Source organism: Mytilus galloprovincialis, chromosome 9 (genome assembly GCF_965363235.1).
Source record: "Mytilus galloprovincialis chromosome 9, xbMytGall1.hap1.1, whole genome shotgun sequence".
Lineage (NCBI taxonomy): Eukaryota > Metazoa > Mollusca > Bivalvia > Mytilida > Mytilidae > Mytilus > Mytilus galloprovincialis.
In genome coordinates, this window is record NC_134846.1 from 43,226,519 (window position 1) to 43,241,758 (window position 15,240).

Here is a 15,240-nt window from a genome sequence, read left to right on the forward strand (position 1 = left end):
TTTGGACTACCAGATTATGGCTAAACATGTTGCAGCTACCGCCAACAGAGCGTTAGGACTTTTAATATCGAAACATAAGGCGTTTGGAGGTTTTCCGTTTCGAACATTTTCTTAACTATACGATTCCACAGTTTGGAGCACTATCAGCTATGTAGCAGTGGTATGGGGAGATAAAAACTTTACCTGTGTAAACGCGGTTCAAAATAAGCAATTCGCTTTTTTATGGGTGTTGGACGATATACACCAAACACGGCGATAATCGGTGACTCGGGATGGATACCAGCTAATATAAAACAATGGAACAGTGTCAGTAACCAGGGTGTAGGCTAAAAAACATGGACCGTAATAGACTTAACTACAAAATTTTCAAGGGTTCAGAAGTTTGTAGCATGACCGCACGTAAATGTAAAAAATGGAACTATAGAATCCGTCAACAATTTTTATCAGCAAACATGATGATCCTGTATAACGCCGAAAATGTGGATAAAGCCTTAGTTAAGAATGTACTATATGACAAACTTTTATCTAAATTGTACGATGAATGGTCAAACAATCTCAATAAAACTGTATCTCAAAGGAATGGTAACGGTGGAAATAAGTTGAGGATATATAGAACATTTAAAACGTCATTACACACCAAGGAATACATGCACAAAGTTATAGTTCCATCGCATAGAAGAGCATATATATGCACAGTTTCTGTGTGGTGTTGCTCCGATCCGCCTAGAGACTGTCCGTTGTACGATGATCTGCGAAATGAAATTTTAAAATTATTTTATCAGAATACTCAAACTTTTTAAATTTTTCTAATCTGGATAAATTGTCTATTGTTCTAGCCTGTAACTGTGATAGTATTATTATTTATAGTGCCAAAATCTGCAATTTATTTTAGATAGAATACGTCGTTTTTTATATCGTTAAACATTTTGTCTTAACTGTAAATATAAATATTTTAAGGATTTTTTTTGATTTTTTTAAAATCTAGCTGTACAGTGATATTTAATTTTCAATATATATACATATATATATATTTTAATCCCGTCTCTCATAATTCTTTTTAGAATGGCATTAATATTTTATATTATTGTATGTATTCGTGTATTATGTTATGTATTGTAATATTAATGGTGAGACGTAAATAAACTATTTGTATTGTATTGTATTGTATTGTATTGTATTGTATTGTATTGTATTGTATTGTATCCACAAGGCCTTTCATCATTTTAAGTGTCAGCTTAGTAATTATGATTTGATGAATTACTATAAAACATATATAGTCACCTTTATGTAAATAAACTAAGTAAGATATGAAAAGACAACACCATTTACTTTTTTTTAAATCACGGTCACCTCAACTTTAAACATAGAATAAAATGCGTAACCTAATACTAAACATATATCATTTGTAAGTCCTGTCACCAGGTACCTCCTTTGAACCATTTGTATTAATTTCAAAACAATCATGTCAAACATCGTAAATATATTTTTCAGTTGTGTTGCGTTTTTGTTTTTTTGTGTGTTAGATTAAACGTGATTATGAACTACATTTATATATTTTACAAGTATGTTTGTTCCATGATTTCGATCCTGAAAAATAAAAATATTCAAACCCCAATTTTAATAGCAGTATTATAGGTTGCTTAAAACAATTCTGCAAAAAACAATATTTTGAAGGCTAGATCTCCAAATCAGTACATAATTTGGTCAATATAAAGGCTGTTATTACAACAATGCAAATCTGTATACTTTCTTTATCATTATTGGTAGAAATGTTCAAGAGGAGTGGGTCCTTTATCAACGTATTTATTGTGAGAAGGGGGGCATTTATAGAAGCATTGCTCGCAGTATGTCAAGTTTCTACGGTGGCTCATAAATAAATAAGGGTGGGGTTGTTTGTTTAAAACTCATGTCGACAGAGCATTTATTTGAACCGTAATCTTGATAGGATTATTCAAATTGGAGAGCGAATCTGATCCTATTCTAAATACTAGTATTCCAAATCAATATCACATTTTCTTTCAGTTGTATTTTGTAACATTGTCTTTTTTTACTCCTGTCAATGTGTCGCGTTCAAAATGAACCAAATGTATTTTCTGGATGACTTTCAGTTTGACGTACTCTTAACCTTTAACGCGGTATAATGTTTTTCTTTGTCATCTAAATTTAGTAATATTGATGTCAACAAAAGCTATCGAATTTAAGATAAGAATTAGATTACCGCGTCTTCTTTTTGTGACTTTTTCTTTATTTTTTTCGGAAAAGGATATTGTATCTACAATGCTCTGTTGTATTTTAATTACATTTAAATTTGTCCCACAATCAGTTCATGTGACTAAAATTTGATGTACGCCTACGCATATATTAAACATAAAAAAATGCTAAATTTTCAATGAATTCAAAAAAGTTCTGTAAGGAAACACATCGACGTATATAAATAAATATCTGTAGGAGTTCCGAATTGATTATGTTTTCGATATCCAAATATTACTTATTGTTGAGCAGATTTTCCAATCGACGATGTTTCTTTAAATAAATCAAATATAAACGATAAGAACTGTTCTTTCTTAGATTTAGATATTTCAGTTCTACATTGGGAAACTGTACACTAAAATTTACGATACAAGAGACGATTGTTCGTTCCCAATTGTTAATTTTCCTTTTTTGGATGTTGCTGTCCCTTTTGCACCATCTTATGGTGTTCGTTCGCGATGCCCGTGTCTGTTGTGACGTTTTGGGATTTTAATGAACGTAACTACTCACCACAAATATGAAACATTGTCATGTCCCAATAAAAAAACAACAATCAAAATGTATTATTTGAAATCATATCAAATAATCATATTAAATAATCATATTAAATAATCATATTACATAAAAATCATGAATCAACTAAACGAAAAGAGTTCATTCTCATTTATCCAATTTTTTAAAATTATAGGCAGTACAGGTAAAATAAAGAGTTAGATAGATGAGATCAAAGGTAGCCAAAAACAATGGATTTTCAATTAGAGTTTTGGTTGAATGACAGGTGAAAAATAAGACTGAAAAATATACCCAGATTAAATTTTCTGAATTATTTATTTAGCATAGCATGTTTAAATGTGCAACTGACATTTAGTTAATGTAATGTAAATCATTTGAAAGTATTTTAAAGATTTTTAACCGTTTATTAAAATGTGAATTGGATAGGAAAATTTCAGTTGCACTTTTATTCATGAAGAGATTTGTCAATGAGATGGAGCTTTGTTTTTTGTGTGTAATAGATCCTCGTCGTTCTTTTTTTTCTGTTCTTATTTAAAAAAAAACCACCCTTAAACTGAATATATGTGTAAAATGCTGAAGTCTGAATGATTAGAAAATGCCTATCCTCCGTATACAACCTTGAAACACTTTCATTTGTTACTAAAAAATGAAAAAAATATTTTTATATAGTAACATAACTGACCCTTCAGTAACTCAAATGACCCAAAAGTATCACTATTGACAAAAAAAATCTAATTTTACACTTTTATTAAGTACTGAACACAAAACAAAGATCACAGAGCAAAAGAAAATGAAGAAAAAATAATTATTAGGCTAAAAAGTCTCATATTTTATATATATTTTTTAATAATATATAAAAACAGAAACAAATTTACTGTCAAATTCTAGAAAGACACCTTTTTATTACTAAACAAACAACCCAATAATTAACAAAAATAAAAAAGTTGGTTAAATGAGAATACCAGTCCTTATTTCCAAAAGTTGGATAAATGGGAAGATCACCATTTAATTTTATCGCGACCAATTTTTTAAACAAAACAAAAAGTACTTGATGTTTTTCATGGCATTGATCTATATATCAAATCAAGGATTTGTATAGTTAACTATATAAATCCTTGATCAAAATCTATACCTGTGGCCTGAAATAGCATTGTTTATTATCGGTATATTCAAACATTTTAAAATGCCGCAATAGTTTCGAATTTCACATGTGTGTCCGTCCTATAACTTCAACTTTATACACCCATCTAGTTGTTCATCAATGCGTTACAAAAAAAGACTCAAACCATGTCATGATATTTTTTTTTAACATTATTAGAATGATTGTAGGTGTTTTTCACATCAAATTATACTATTTTAGTCTACATGGGAGGACTTATTGTACCAATAAATTGGACTTATTTCGAAATTGAATAGTAACAACAAAGCTACACATAGATGTGTTTCTCATTTTTTTTTATGGCTAAGCTTTATACAGACTTCAAAGGAAACATCACCTGTTGGATGTCTTTAATATTGTTTATAAGAATATATGTTTAATTCTTGGAATCAGGTACTACTGACAATTAAGATAAAAATTAATTCCAATGATTGTACATTTCTCAGCTGGTTCGATATGCGTGCGCTGCATTTGTCAGTGATGTCTCAAACTCCATTCCGAAAACTTTTTAAACCGGGATATAGGTGTCATAAATATGTGCTATCTATAGCAAAGATATTATACTTTTGAATATTGAAACGTTAACTTAAAAATGTCCAATACTAGTTTTATTATCTCAATTTTGCAATACGCATAATATGTAAATTTTAAAATTTGACGTAAAAAAACAACATTCTATCAATTTAATAAAAAAAGAAACGAATGCATTTCTCCTTACAGTCTAAATTTGTCTTGAAGTTTGCAGCTATAGTACTTTTCTTTTCATTTTGTCTCTCTCTCTCTGTGTGTTCCGAGCAGATACTTGATTTTTGTGTATTTTCTTTGCAATCACTTACTTTAGTCTGTTAAAAAAATAATTCTAGTGAACACTATTGTCATTGAATTTCATTTTCAAGAAAAAATATTTTATTTCAGCTGCTGATTTTGTAATATATTACAAATGGGCGTCATAAGACAGATAAGACAGCTGCTCTGGAAAAATTTCGTTCAAAGAATACGTGAACCGGTGAGTACTGTGTACCTTCAGCGGATCCAGGGGGAGGGTTCCGGGGGTTGGAACCCCCCTTTTTTTGGACGATCAATGCATTTGAATGGGGACATATAGTTGGAAACTCCCTTTTTAAAATGGCTGCATCCGCCCCTGACCTTATACCAAATGACGCTAACAAATGAAGAGATGATACATTTATATAAAATCATATAGTCATGCATAAGTTGTTATCCAAAAACGACTTACAGTATGGTTATGTCTGGCGGCGGACAGGGTATAGTGGGCACTTAATTTGTATAATTAACTTCTCCCATACTTGTATCCCAGGTCCTGAAAAAGAGAGGCGAAAGATACCAGAGGGACATTGAAATTCCTAAGTTGACAACACCATAGCTAAGCAACATGAACCCGACCAAATACTAGGAGTGAACCTGTTCCATGTGAAACTTCATATTAAGATCGCACATATATATATATATATATATTTAAGTTGTGCACCTGCTTTTATGAAATTATATTTAGGATTTTTTTCTCAATTATTCCAGACTTGGGAACTCAGTAATTTTTTTAGCAAAAGAAAAAGGGTACATGTATTTTTTTTTTAAATTATCCTCTCTTACAATTTCAACCAAGTTTCTTAAAACTTCACAGGAAGGTTGATCTTATAATGAACTTGAGTTACATTTCTGCTATTATGGAATCGTTTGAGGAATTTTTAGGACCACTTGGCCACCGAAGCCCCTCACTACAATAAATGAATCAGTCAAAAAAAAAAAATGAAATATTTGCTCTGTTTTTGACTGAGTCTGCAAGCAAAACGAATATTTCTTGAATAATAGCTGTCCATTGTTCAGCCCCAATTTCTGATCATACTTTAAATTGACCTTAAAGTCGGACTTATGATCAATATCATTATAAAAAACATTACTCTGATTGTTGTGAGACGAAGAAAAATAGTATCCAAACAAAAATTTTAACAAATAGTTTCATATGATCTTAAATTTTCTCCGAAAAGATCACTGACTCAGAGATGTAAGCAATTGTATGCCGTTTAGTTCCGAACTAAAAAGTATAATATTATAAATAGTTAACCTAATATTCTTTAAATCCGTCTATTCGGATCTTTTAACTAAGTTCAAGTTTATTTCAATTTGAATATTCATTGTGTTTAAATATTTACCTAAAAAATGTGTCAACATTCATTATAAGAAATATTATAATCGGTTAACATCTATGAATAACATGTCTATAACATGTGTTTGTTGATAAATTATTTATTTTAAACGTTGGAATTACTATGATTTAATCCATAATAAACTAATATGTCATAAAAAAAAATATAACAAAAAATAAATATCAAAGTATCTAAGAATTTAAGATGTGTTGTTGTCTACTTTTTTGTCGTTTTAGAATTTGATCGTATAGAATGAGATGTTTTGAATTATATTTAATTTAAGATACTGAATAACTTTAAAAAAATATATGTATATAAACATACATGTACTTGTACTTATATTAATTAAAGCTGTGTTATGTATCTTGACAACGGCATTCTGCCGTTTCTGAAGTACTTGGGGCAGTAAATAAAATAATATGATGTCTACAAAAGACTACATAGGCTTGTGCTGTTACACTTCTGATAATATAACAATTTCTGCCATCTTGAACTACGTACGGGCTCTTCCGGAGTTTAGTTTAAACATATTTATTTATAGTGGATTGGGAAACAAGTTTGCAACTTATATTAATCCCTCTCCACTTTGCGGGTGCGAGTACTGCCTTGTAGCGGCATTAGCCTGCTCTTTTTAGAAATCTACAAGGGTGTCTTTAACGTGCAAGAGATATGGCTCTCTCTTAACACGGGTCAGCCATTTATCGTCCCCTTCCGACGGACTATCATCGTTTCCTCAAGACCATACTCGCAAATGGTGTCAAGGGAGAGCCGAAAATTAAGTCCCTGAAATTTTCACCCCAGACGAGAATCGAACCAGGAACCTTTGTTGTAGTAGTCCGATGTACATGGGTTCAATCCTTTATTTTTGTTTTGTTTATTGTTGCTCTATCTTTTGCTTTGTATGTACATGTAGTGTCTTTGTGGGTGGGTTTCCCCTTCTGTTTTTTTGCTAATGGTTTTATCTGACCTTTCAGGACTTTTTACTAGTTTTAAATGGAAACGATCTTCTGAGATTTCCAAAAGTCGTAAATTATTTATTTCAAGAATACATGCAAGGATTTGCTTACAACGGCTTAATAGTTTATACAGAACAATTTGGAGTTATATGAAGTGAATATGTTTTCCTCTTTACATAGAATTTTTGTTATGCAGATTGCTCATGACACTTTTAATTATTATTTTAGCATATTTTACTGTTAGAAATAGTATGGCCAATTTTCATCTTTGTAATCGTGGCTTTAATCAGAACAGCTATACCGCCAGAGGACAAACCAACGTGTAAGTACAATGCTGTATACTAGTATACAGTTATTAGTTACAGACGTCTAGTGTCTGCTCGTAATGGACTCCTATTAGTACATTAAGTTAGCAATAGAGGAAAGATACTTCAAAGAGATAGTGTCAATTTATCACTTTACGTTAAAGTTCAATAATTACATTAGATGTATGTTTCATTTTGATACTTTATTCTGATTGGCTAACTGCACATCACGTGTTATTCCGTAAGCAATTGCATTGCTCAATAAAACTTTTCATTCATGATAACACGTGGTCCCACAATAAAGTGCACAGGGGAATTAAATAAAACAATAATAAAATTCGTGTTTTCATGATCATTGCTAAAAAAAATGTAATTATAAGTATGGAATGCTTCTTTTTGTAACTTCATAGGCCGTTGTAAAAGCGTTGACCGTGCGCACATTTTTAGTATGAAGCTCTTCCGCGCTTCATACAAAATGTACTTCGGTCAACGCTTCTACACCCCAATGAAGTTACAAAAAGAAGCATTCAATTCTTAAATACAACTCTTATGGTGTTTTCAAGAGATAGTGTCAATATAGCTATAGTTCTGTCAATGTATAAGCACCTTCTTTTGTCTACATATATGATGAAGAGATAACAAATTATTAAACGATTTTGGATGTAGGAAAGGGACTCATAACTATAGATTGTCCCACTAAAAGTTAGTTGAATTATACCATTTAGATTAAGAAATAATTGTTTTACAAATCAAACGTTTCCTGCGTTGTTTTACGCATTGTACTTAAACAAAACAATAAAAATAAAGAAAATAATTTACAATTTTAGGTTCATATGCACCTCATGCTATGCCCAGTGCAGGTTTGGTGCCATTCCTGCAATCTTCAATATGCAATATAGATAATAAATGTGAAGACAGACAGAAAATCGAGGACAGACTAGCGCAAGCTTCAAAGTAAGTTAAGATAGGTATCTTATATGCAATATTATCTTGACCAAATATTGGATAGGTAAAACAGCACTTAGCAATTTCGTATTAATATAAAAAAGAAGATGTGGTATGATTGCCAATGAGACAACTATCCACAAAAGACCAAAATGACACAGACATTTTAAAACAACTATAGATCACCGTACGGCCTTCAACAATGAGCAAAGCCCATGCCGCATAGTCAGCTATAAAAGGCCCGATAAGACAATGTAAAACAATTCAAACGAGAAAACTAACGGCCTTATTTATGTAAAAAAATTAAGGAAAAACAAATATGTAACACATTAACAAACGACAACCACTGGATTACAGGCTCCTGACTTGGGACAGGCACATACATAAATAATGTGGCAGGATTAAACATGTTAGGTCTAAGTAAATGAAGATGGAAAATTGAAGAATCTTGATGACATAATTTGCAGGTAGATGTCTGGAGAAAAGCAGCTTTTAGTTAGATACATTTTATCTGAGATATTTGATCTCTGAAAAAGAATAATATTCTGTTATTTTAAATTTCGATCTCCAATTTTAATTTTCAATATGTGAAAATATATTAGTTATTGTTTTGTTTTTAAACCTGTTGATGAAATTTAAAATATAAGCTTAGTCTTTTCCTTGCCTCTCAATCTCAATTGCTTCTTTGTTTTAGATTATCAGCTTTAGTCTCTGATGTAGAGCCATACATAGTTAAAGAGTCGACACTTGATGCTTTAGATTCGATAGAAACAGCTGTGGAGCTTGCAGATGTACTTGTTAATCCTTCCACAAACGGAAGCCTTACATCATTCATCGGTAGTTTTTCATTATTTCGGATTCTCCTATAATAGAATAATTGTCTTTGTACATTAATGACATGAAGTGAAAAATAATGAAAAAACGGACAGATTAGAAAAAAAATCCTGAGTATTTTTAAATAACTTAGTTGGAAAAAGTAAGATAACAAAAACTCCAATGAAAATTCAAAATTGAAAGTCCTTTATCAAATGGCAAAGTCAAAAGCTTAGAATAAGAAACGAATGGGAAACTATAGATGTGTATCCCCAAAATACCGTTCTGTCTGCCTCTAATCTGAAAACAAATAGTTCACTATTTAAACATCAGTTTTACGAATATAATACCAGCTATAGCTATATATTTGCATAGCTAATTCTTTTTCTCCAGTTATAATGCCTGAAATAGAAAGAAAAATTGTCCTCAAAATATTATTTCAACTACTATCTTAACATGTTCATCCAAATTGTCATTTTAGGTAATGAAACCTTAATGGTAAAAAGTTTTTTCAAAGATCCTGGAAAAATAAAAACAATCTTAGTAGACGAAATGAAAGTTATGAGTCCTGTTGTAGCAGATGCGTTTCTTAATTCAACCGTTAATGTGATTGAGGTATATAAACTAAGTGTATTTCGGTAAAATTTGCGCAAAAAATACATGTTTACATATGATATGAAGAATCTACTTGTAAATGAACGAGAATATATGTGTATTACGGGAATGGGATAACGACCTATTTACAAATTGGTAACTTTAGAAAATTGTAAAGAAAAAAAAACGAAAAGCTAAAACCAGTAGTCTAGTCACACACAAAACAATGCCTCTTCTAAACCGACTCGAATGGATGACATATACGCGAGGTCTCAAGATTTGTATTATTCAGTGTAGAATGTTCAACAGCAGTGTCACGGTAAGATGAATAACATTTTTATCTTATGAATTGTGAATGTTGATAAATCTTCAATGAATAAATGGGATCCCAACACCTTAATATCAGTGAAATTCACATTCACATATTGCTGACAACGCAAGGAAAACAATTTTTTGGGGAATTATTATTATTGAATTTGTTACAGACATCCACGGATGTCATTACGCATATAAAGGTATGTTCCTATAATTTAAAAAAAAGTTATTTGCAAATTCGTTTCTTTTTCAACAGTTATTTAATGCCATGACAACAGGGTACATAGACTTCAAAGGAATTGTATGTGATCAAACTAAACTTGCCAGTTACATGTTCTTTCAAAAGAACGTAAATGTGACAATGGTGTCCAGAGAACTTTGTGAGATACCTGATGATGCAATTTCTGGAATTACAGACATGATTTTACACCAGTTAGATGTTGCTGCTATATTCAGAGTGGTAAGCCATTGCTTCTGTGTGTTTGAAGTTAGTCTGCCAGTTCAAGTAATATTTACTGAATATTTCTTTAGATATGTCACTCTCTTAATATTTTTTCAAAATATATTTCATCATTTTCAATTTAAAAATAAATAAATCAAAGAATGTAAACCTGGGAAAACACATAAGAGATCATAAGAGGGCTGGATGGGGTTAACAGAATAGAAAATAATTCATGAACAAAAGTGCAGAAACGCAAAAGAATAAAGAAAAGAGACTATATAATGCAAGAGGGGGAATCTACGTCATTACGCAGGGTGTCGGCGATTGAAATTGGACCACCATCTTGTCGCTTCAAGGTAAGAATTTTACTTATTATGCCAGTTATATGAGGGTTATGATTATACCAAATAGTTCACCAAAGACTATATAAAGTAGGAAAATAAATGAGCCATCGATCAATATTATTGGTTATCTCAATTTTGCAAACACTTCGATACCAGTTTTAGGAATTAGGTCAAACATTTTTCAATTTTTTAAAAATAAGACGTTTTTCGGCCATAATGACGGATATTTGTGAGTAACAAGTATTTTCCCGAGTACAATAAAGAATTTGGACATGTTCATTTGTTGATAAAGTAGGCGGTTCTTGATAATCAAGATGTTGTTATGAAAATGTTTGCCGATATCCTGCATGTTTGACCTAATTCCTAAAACTGGTATCGAAGTGTTTGCAAAATTGAGATAACCAATAATATTGATCGATGGCTCATTTATTTTCCTACTTTATATAGTCCTTGGTGGACTATTTTGTATAATCATAACCCTCATATAACTGGCATAATAAGTAAAATTCTTACCTTGAAGCGACAAGATGGTGGTCCAATTTCAATCGCCGACACCCTGCGTGATGACGTAGATTCCCCCCTTGTAATGGGATTCTAAAAAATAAGAACAGAGAATAATGGGCAAAATATTAAATAAAGTTCGTAGTAAACTGGTCTAAAATATCAGTAAAGAAGAAAGAAATAACGTACTCCTCATCTGCTCATGATATCCAGACCCATATAAAAACGGTACAGACAATATCTGTTCATAGGTTTATATTGACTCAAGTTTTGTAGTTTTGTTAAAAACATTGATATTATATCATTAGCATACTATTTGTTTTGATTTTCTTTACTTTTTTTTGGCGCGAGATCGTTACTCTATCTCGTTAATTTAACTAGATCTTAATTTCCCGCCATTTTTATGTTTGTAAACATTGAAGATGTAAACTACACGTGCAAAGTACTTGGTTTGTATTCAGTTGATAATTCCTTCTGTGTATACACTGTCGTTTAAATTGGCTAACTAATCTGCTGTTTGTTAAAATTTGTAAAGAAATAGACAATATTTTTTTTATTTAGATAAATATCGGAAGGTATAAAAAAAGTGCATATAGAAAACTTTGCATTACAAATATCAAACTTCTCTTTCGATTTACTTCCACTGGTCATATCTACTGCTCCTGAACTGTTGGTCTCTGAGGGTCACATCTTCCCTGCAATCAACTGACATTTAAGCCCCCCCCCTTTTGACTTTTTAAACAAGAAGACATTAGAGCAAGAAACAAAATTAACTCTTTTTTTTTTTTAAATGATGTCAAATTTTATTTTGGGGTACATGTAGGTAGGCAACCTCAAACAATCTTGATTTCATTTTTAGTCTAATTGAAGAAATATATTTGTATTCATTCTTAGCTGATACTATTTGTTTACAGATTTAAGTTGCAGATCCCTCAGTCAACATGGTCAAAGTTGAACTTTTGAATATATTTATGTAATTAGCTTTTTCTGTTTTGTTTTAACACAATTTTTTATTGTTTCATGTATATTGTAGTGAACATATGCCTCTGTTATAAACATTGTTCATTAAATCAAGACAATAAAACTGGCCGGTTCATGTTAGATGATTAAATTATTAATCTTCTTCAACAGGCAAAGTCTTTCACAGCATTATCCATGGACTATGAGTTGGCCGATGCAATAGATGACATAGCTACAATGATTGATTTGTTGTCTGGGACATCAAGTTTAAGTTCTTTTTTTGGCTCAATGTCAGACATACAAAATATGAAGGACATGTTAAAAAACATCCCTATGTACCTTGATACATTGACCAAGATGGGAAAACTCGACACAAGGAGGTAAGTATTTACTGATTTTACAGCTTATTTGGTTGAAAAAAAAGATATCTTATCATTCAGCATTAAGGCATTTAGGATTTTCCTTGTCTAGGAAAGTTTAGCAAAAAGATGGATTTAAAGCTTTATTTGAAGTTATCAATAATATGAGTTACGATATGACATTTCTTCCTAACTAACTCATAACTTTTTAAATTTTTTTTTGTTTGCTTTGTTATATAAAAAAGAAGATGTGATATGACTGCCAATGAGACAACTATCCACAAAAGACCAAAATGACACAGACATTAACAACGATAGGTCACCGTATGGCCTTCAACAATGAGCAAAGCCCATACCGCAGTCAGCTATAAAAGGCCCTGATAAGACAATGTAAAACAATTCAAACGAGAAAACTAACGGCCTAAATGACACAGACATTAACAACTATAGGTCACCGTACGGCCTTCAACAATGAGCAAAGCCCATACCGCATAGTCATCTATAAAAGGCCCCGATAAGACAATGTAAAACAATTGAAACGAGAAAACTAACGGCCTTATTTATGTAAAAAAATGAACGAAAAACAAATATGTAACACATAAACAAACGACAACCACTGAATTACAGGCTCCTGACTTGGGACAGGCACATACATAAATAATGAGGCGGGGTTAAACATGTTAGCGGGATCCTAACCTGGGACAGTGGTATAACAGTACAACATAAGAACGAACTATAAAAATCAGTTGAAAAAGGCTTAACTCATCAGATGGACAAAAATAACCTTTAATTTTTAGTTTTGATGATTTGCTGTCTTGGGTGGAACCACTTGTAAAAAGGTACAGTTCAGACCTGACTGGATGGAATCAAACTGTGGCCATGTTCCAACAATTTAAACAGATAACAGATTCTGTTGGGTCAGGTATGGCATCGTTATTTTAGGTATTAGTGTGGTCCATACAAAGGAAAAATGTTGTCTTTCATATTTATAACTTGCATACTTATGTTAAAAATTGTCATATTCATCATACTTTATAATAAACCTAAAAAAATGGGAAAGAAATTAAAATCTGACTTTTCAAATTGTTTGCCATAATCTTTTTGTAGTGTTTTGATATTTAGTACCAAGGTCAATATTGATAAATTAAATGTGTGCTTATATGAAAGAAGATGATTGCCAATGATAAAATTGAGAATGGAAATGGGGAATGTGTCAAAGAGACAACAACCCGACCAAATAAAAAACAACAGCAGAGGGTCACCAACAGGTTTGCCAATGAGACAACTCTTCACAAAAGAACAAATGGCACAGAAATTATATGTAACAGCTATAGGTTTACTCTTCATTGCTCTTATTTGTCTGCCTCCATATATTTTAGAATATACAAGAGCAAGGGTATGAACTAGTGAACAGTATCTTGCACTACATCTTGTTTGGACTCTAGCCAGGATAAAAAAATGAAGACTTGAAACCTTTTTATTTTAATCTTATAACAACAACACTTTAGGGACTGTTGTTGTTATAAGACTTTCTAAATTTTATTTGCTTTATCATAACGACCCTGCATAGCTGAGGTATTCACTTCACTGTGACTCTACCATACTTCATATTCACCAGGCGTTGGTTCATTTCGGTGTTTAACTTTTTATTTTAGGTACAGATGCCAATTGGACAGCATTATTCAGTAATGGTATGGGTCTGTTAGATAGCCTTAACTCTAATGATACAGATACAACACTGTTAACACACCTTATGAGTATACAGTCCATACCAGATTTAACCAATCTGACAATGGCATTAATCACAGGTGATATGACAGCTCTATCTCGGTTGTAAGTATGAATTTTCAACGATTTACAGTTTAGATATTTAGAATATTCCAACCCTTTTTTTTTAAATTCAAGATGCAAGTGGCCAACAAGTTTTTAAGTCATTTTTCAAATACCTTTAGTTCAAAAGTCTAATATTGGTCACTTTTATACTTTCTTGCCAAAAATATAAACCAAAAATAATTGAGTCAATTTTGAACGGATTCATCTTTTCCTAAATGATTGGTTTTTTTAATAGGACAATGTTCAACATCTTTCTTGATTTTTTGCCAAAAATATACTGATTTTCCCTGACTGAGGTTCTTTATGCATTACAACAACTAATAATTGAGTAAGTTTTGAATAGATTCATATTTACCTAAATAATTTTTTGTTTTTATTAGGACAACAACATCTTCACTGACATCTTTACAACAGATGGTAACATCCATGATAGGAGAGTCAACAATGCAGTCGATGTTAGGAATAGCTGATACTCTTGTTGATATGGCTATGTTAACAATGGAGTATTTAAAAGGTAACAATCCACTTGGTAATTCAACAGTTCATATTTTAAAATGCATTTTTAAAGGTGACTTAAAATAAATTTTATATGTTTAAGTATGCCAGAATCTCTGGATGGTCTAAGTATTTAAAGTAACTTTTGCGTAAATTTGCCAAGGAATGTCTAAGTGCTTGATTGCATGGATGGTTTCAGAAGCCATTAGCAATGACTTGTGGGAGTTTTGGTGTGCTTTAAAACTTGTTTTAACTAGCACCACTTGCACATTTTGACACCACTTGCACATT

At 31.5% G+C, this 15,240-nt stretch overlaps 1 protein-coding gene across 1 annotated transcript in view; it reads left to right on the top strand.

The window, feature by feature from the left end:
* The window catches only part of LOC143045043 (uncharacterized), a 121,240-nt gene that overhangs the window by 15,424 nt on the left and 90,576 nt on the right, over nt 1-15,240 (top strand). The window contains exons 2-11 of the mRNA XM_076217332.1: nt 4,838-4,928; nt 7,272-7,365; nt 8,176-8,302; nt 8,988-9,130; nt 9,588-9,721; nt 10,272-10,475; nt 12,434-12,642; nt 13,419-13,543; nt 14,277-14,454; nt 14,835-14,968. Of these exons, the coding sequence (XP_076073447.1) occupies nt 4,863-4,928; nt 7,272-7,365; nt 8,176-8,302; nt 8,988-9,130; nt 9,588-9,721; nt 10,272-10,475; nt 12,434-12,642; nt 13,419-13,543; nt 14,277-14,454; nt 14,835-14,968 (1,414 nt within the window). The 5' untranslated portion in view covers nt 4,838-4,862. The remainder of the gene's footprint in view (nt 1-4,837; nt 4,929-7,271; nt 7,366-8,175; nt 8,303-8,987; nt 9,131-9,587; nt 9,722-10,271; nt 10,476-12,433; nt 12,643-13,418; nt 13,544-14,276; nt 14,455-14,834; nt 14,969-15,240) is intronic.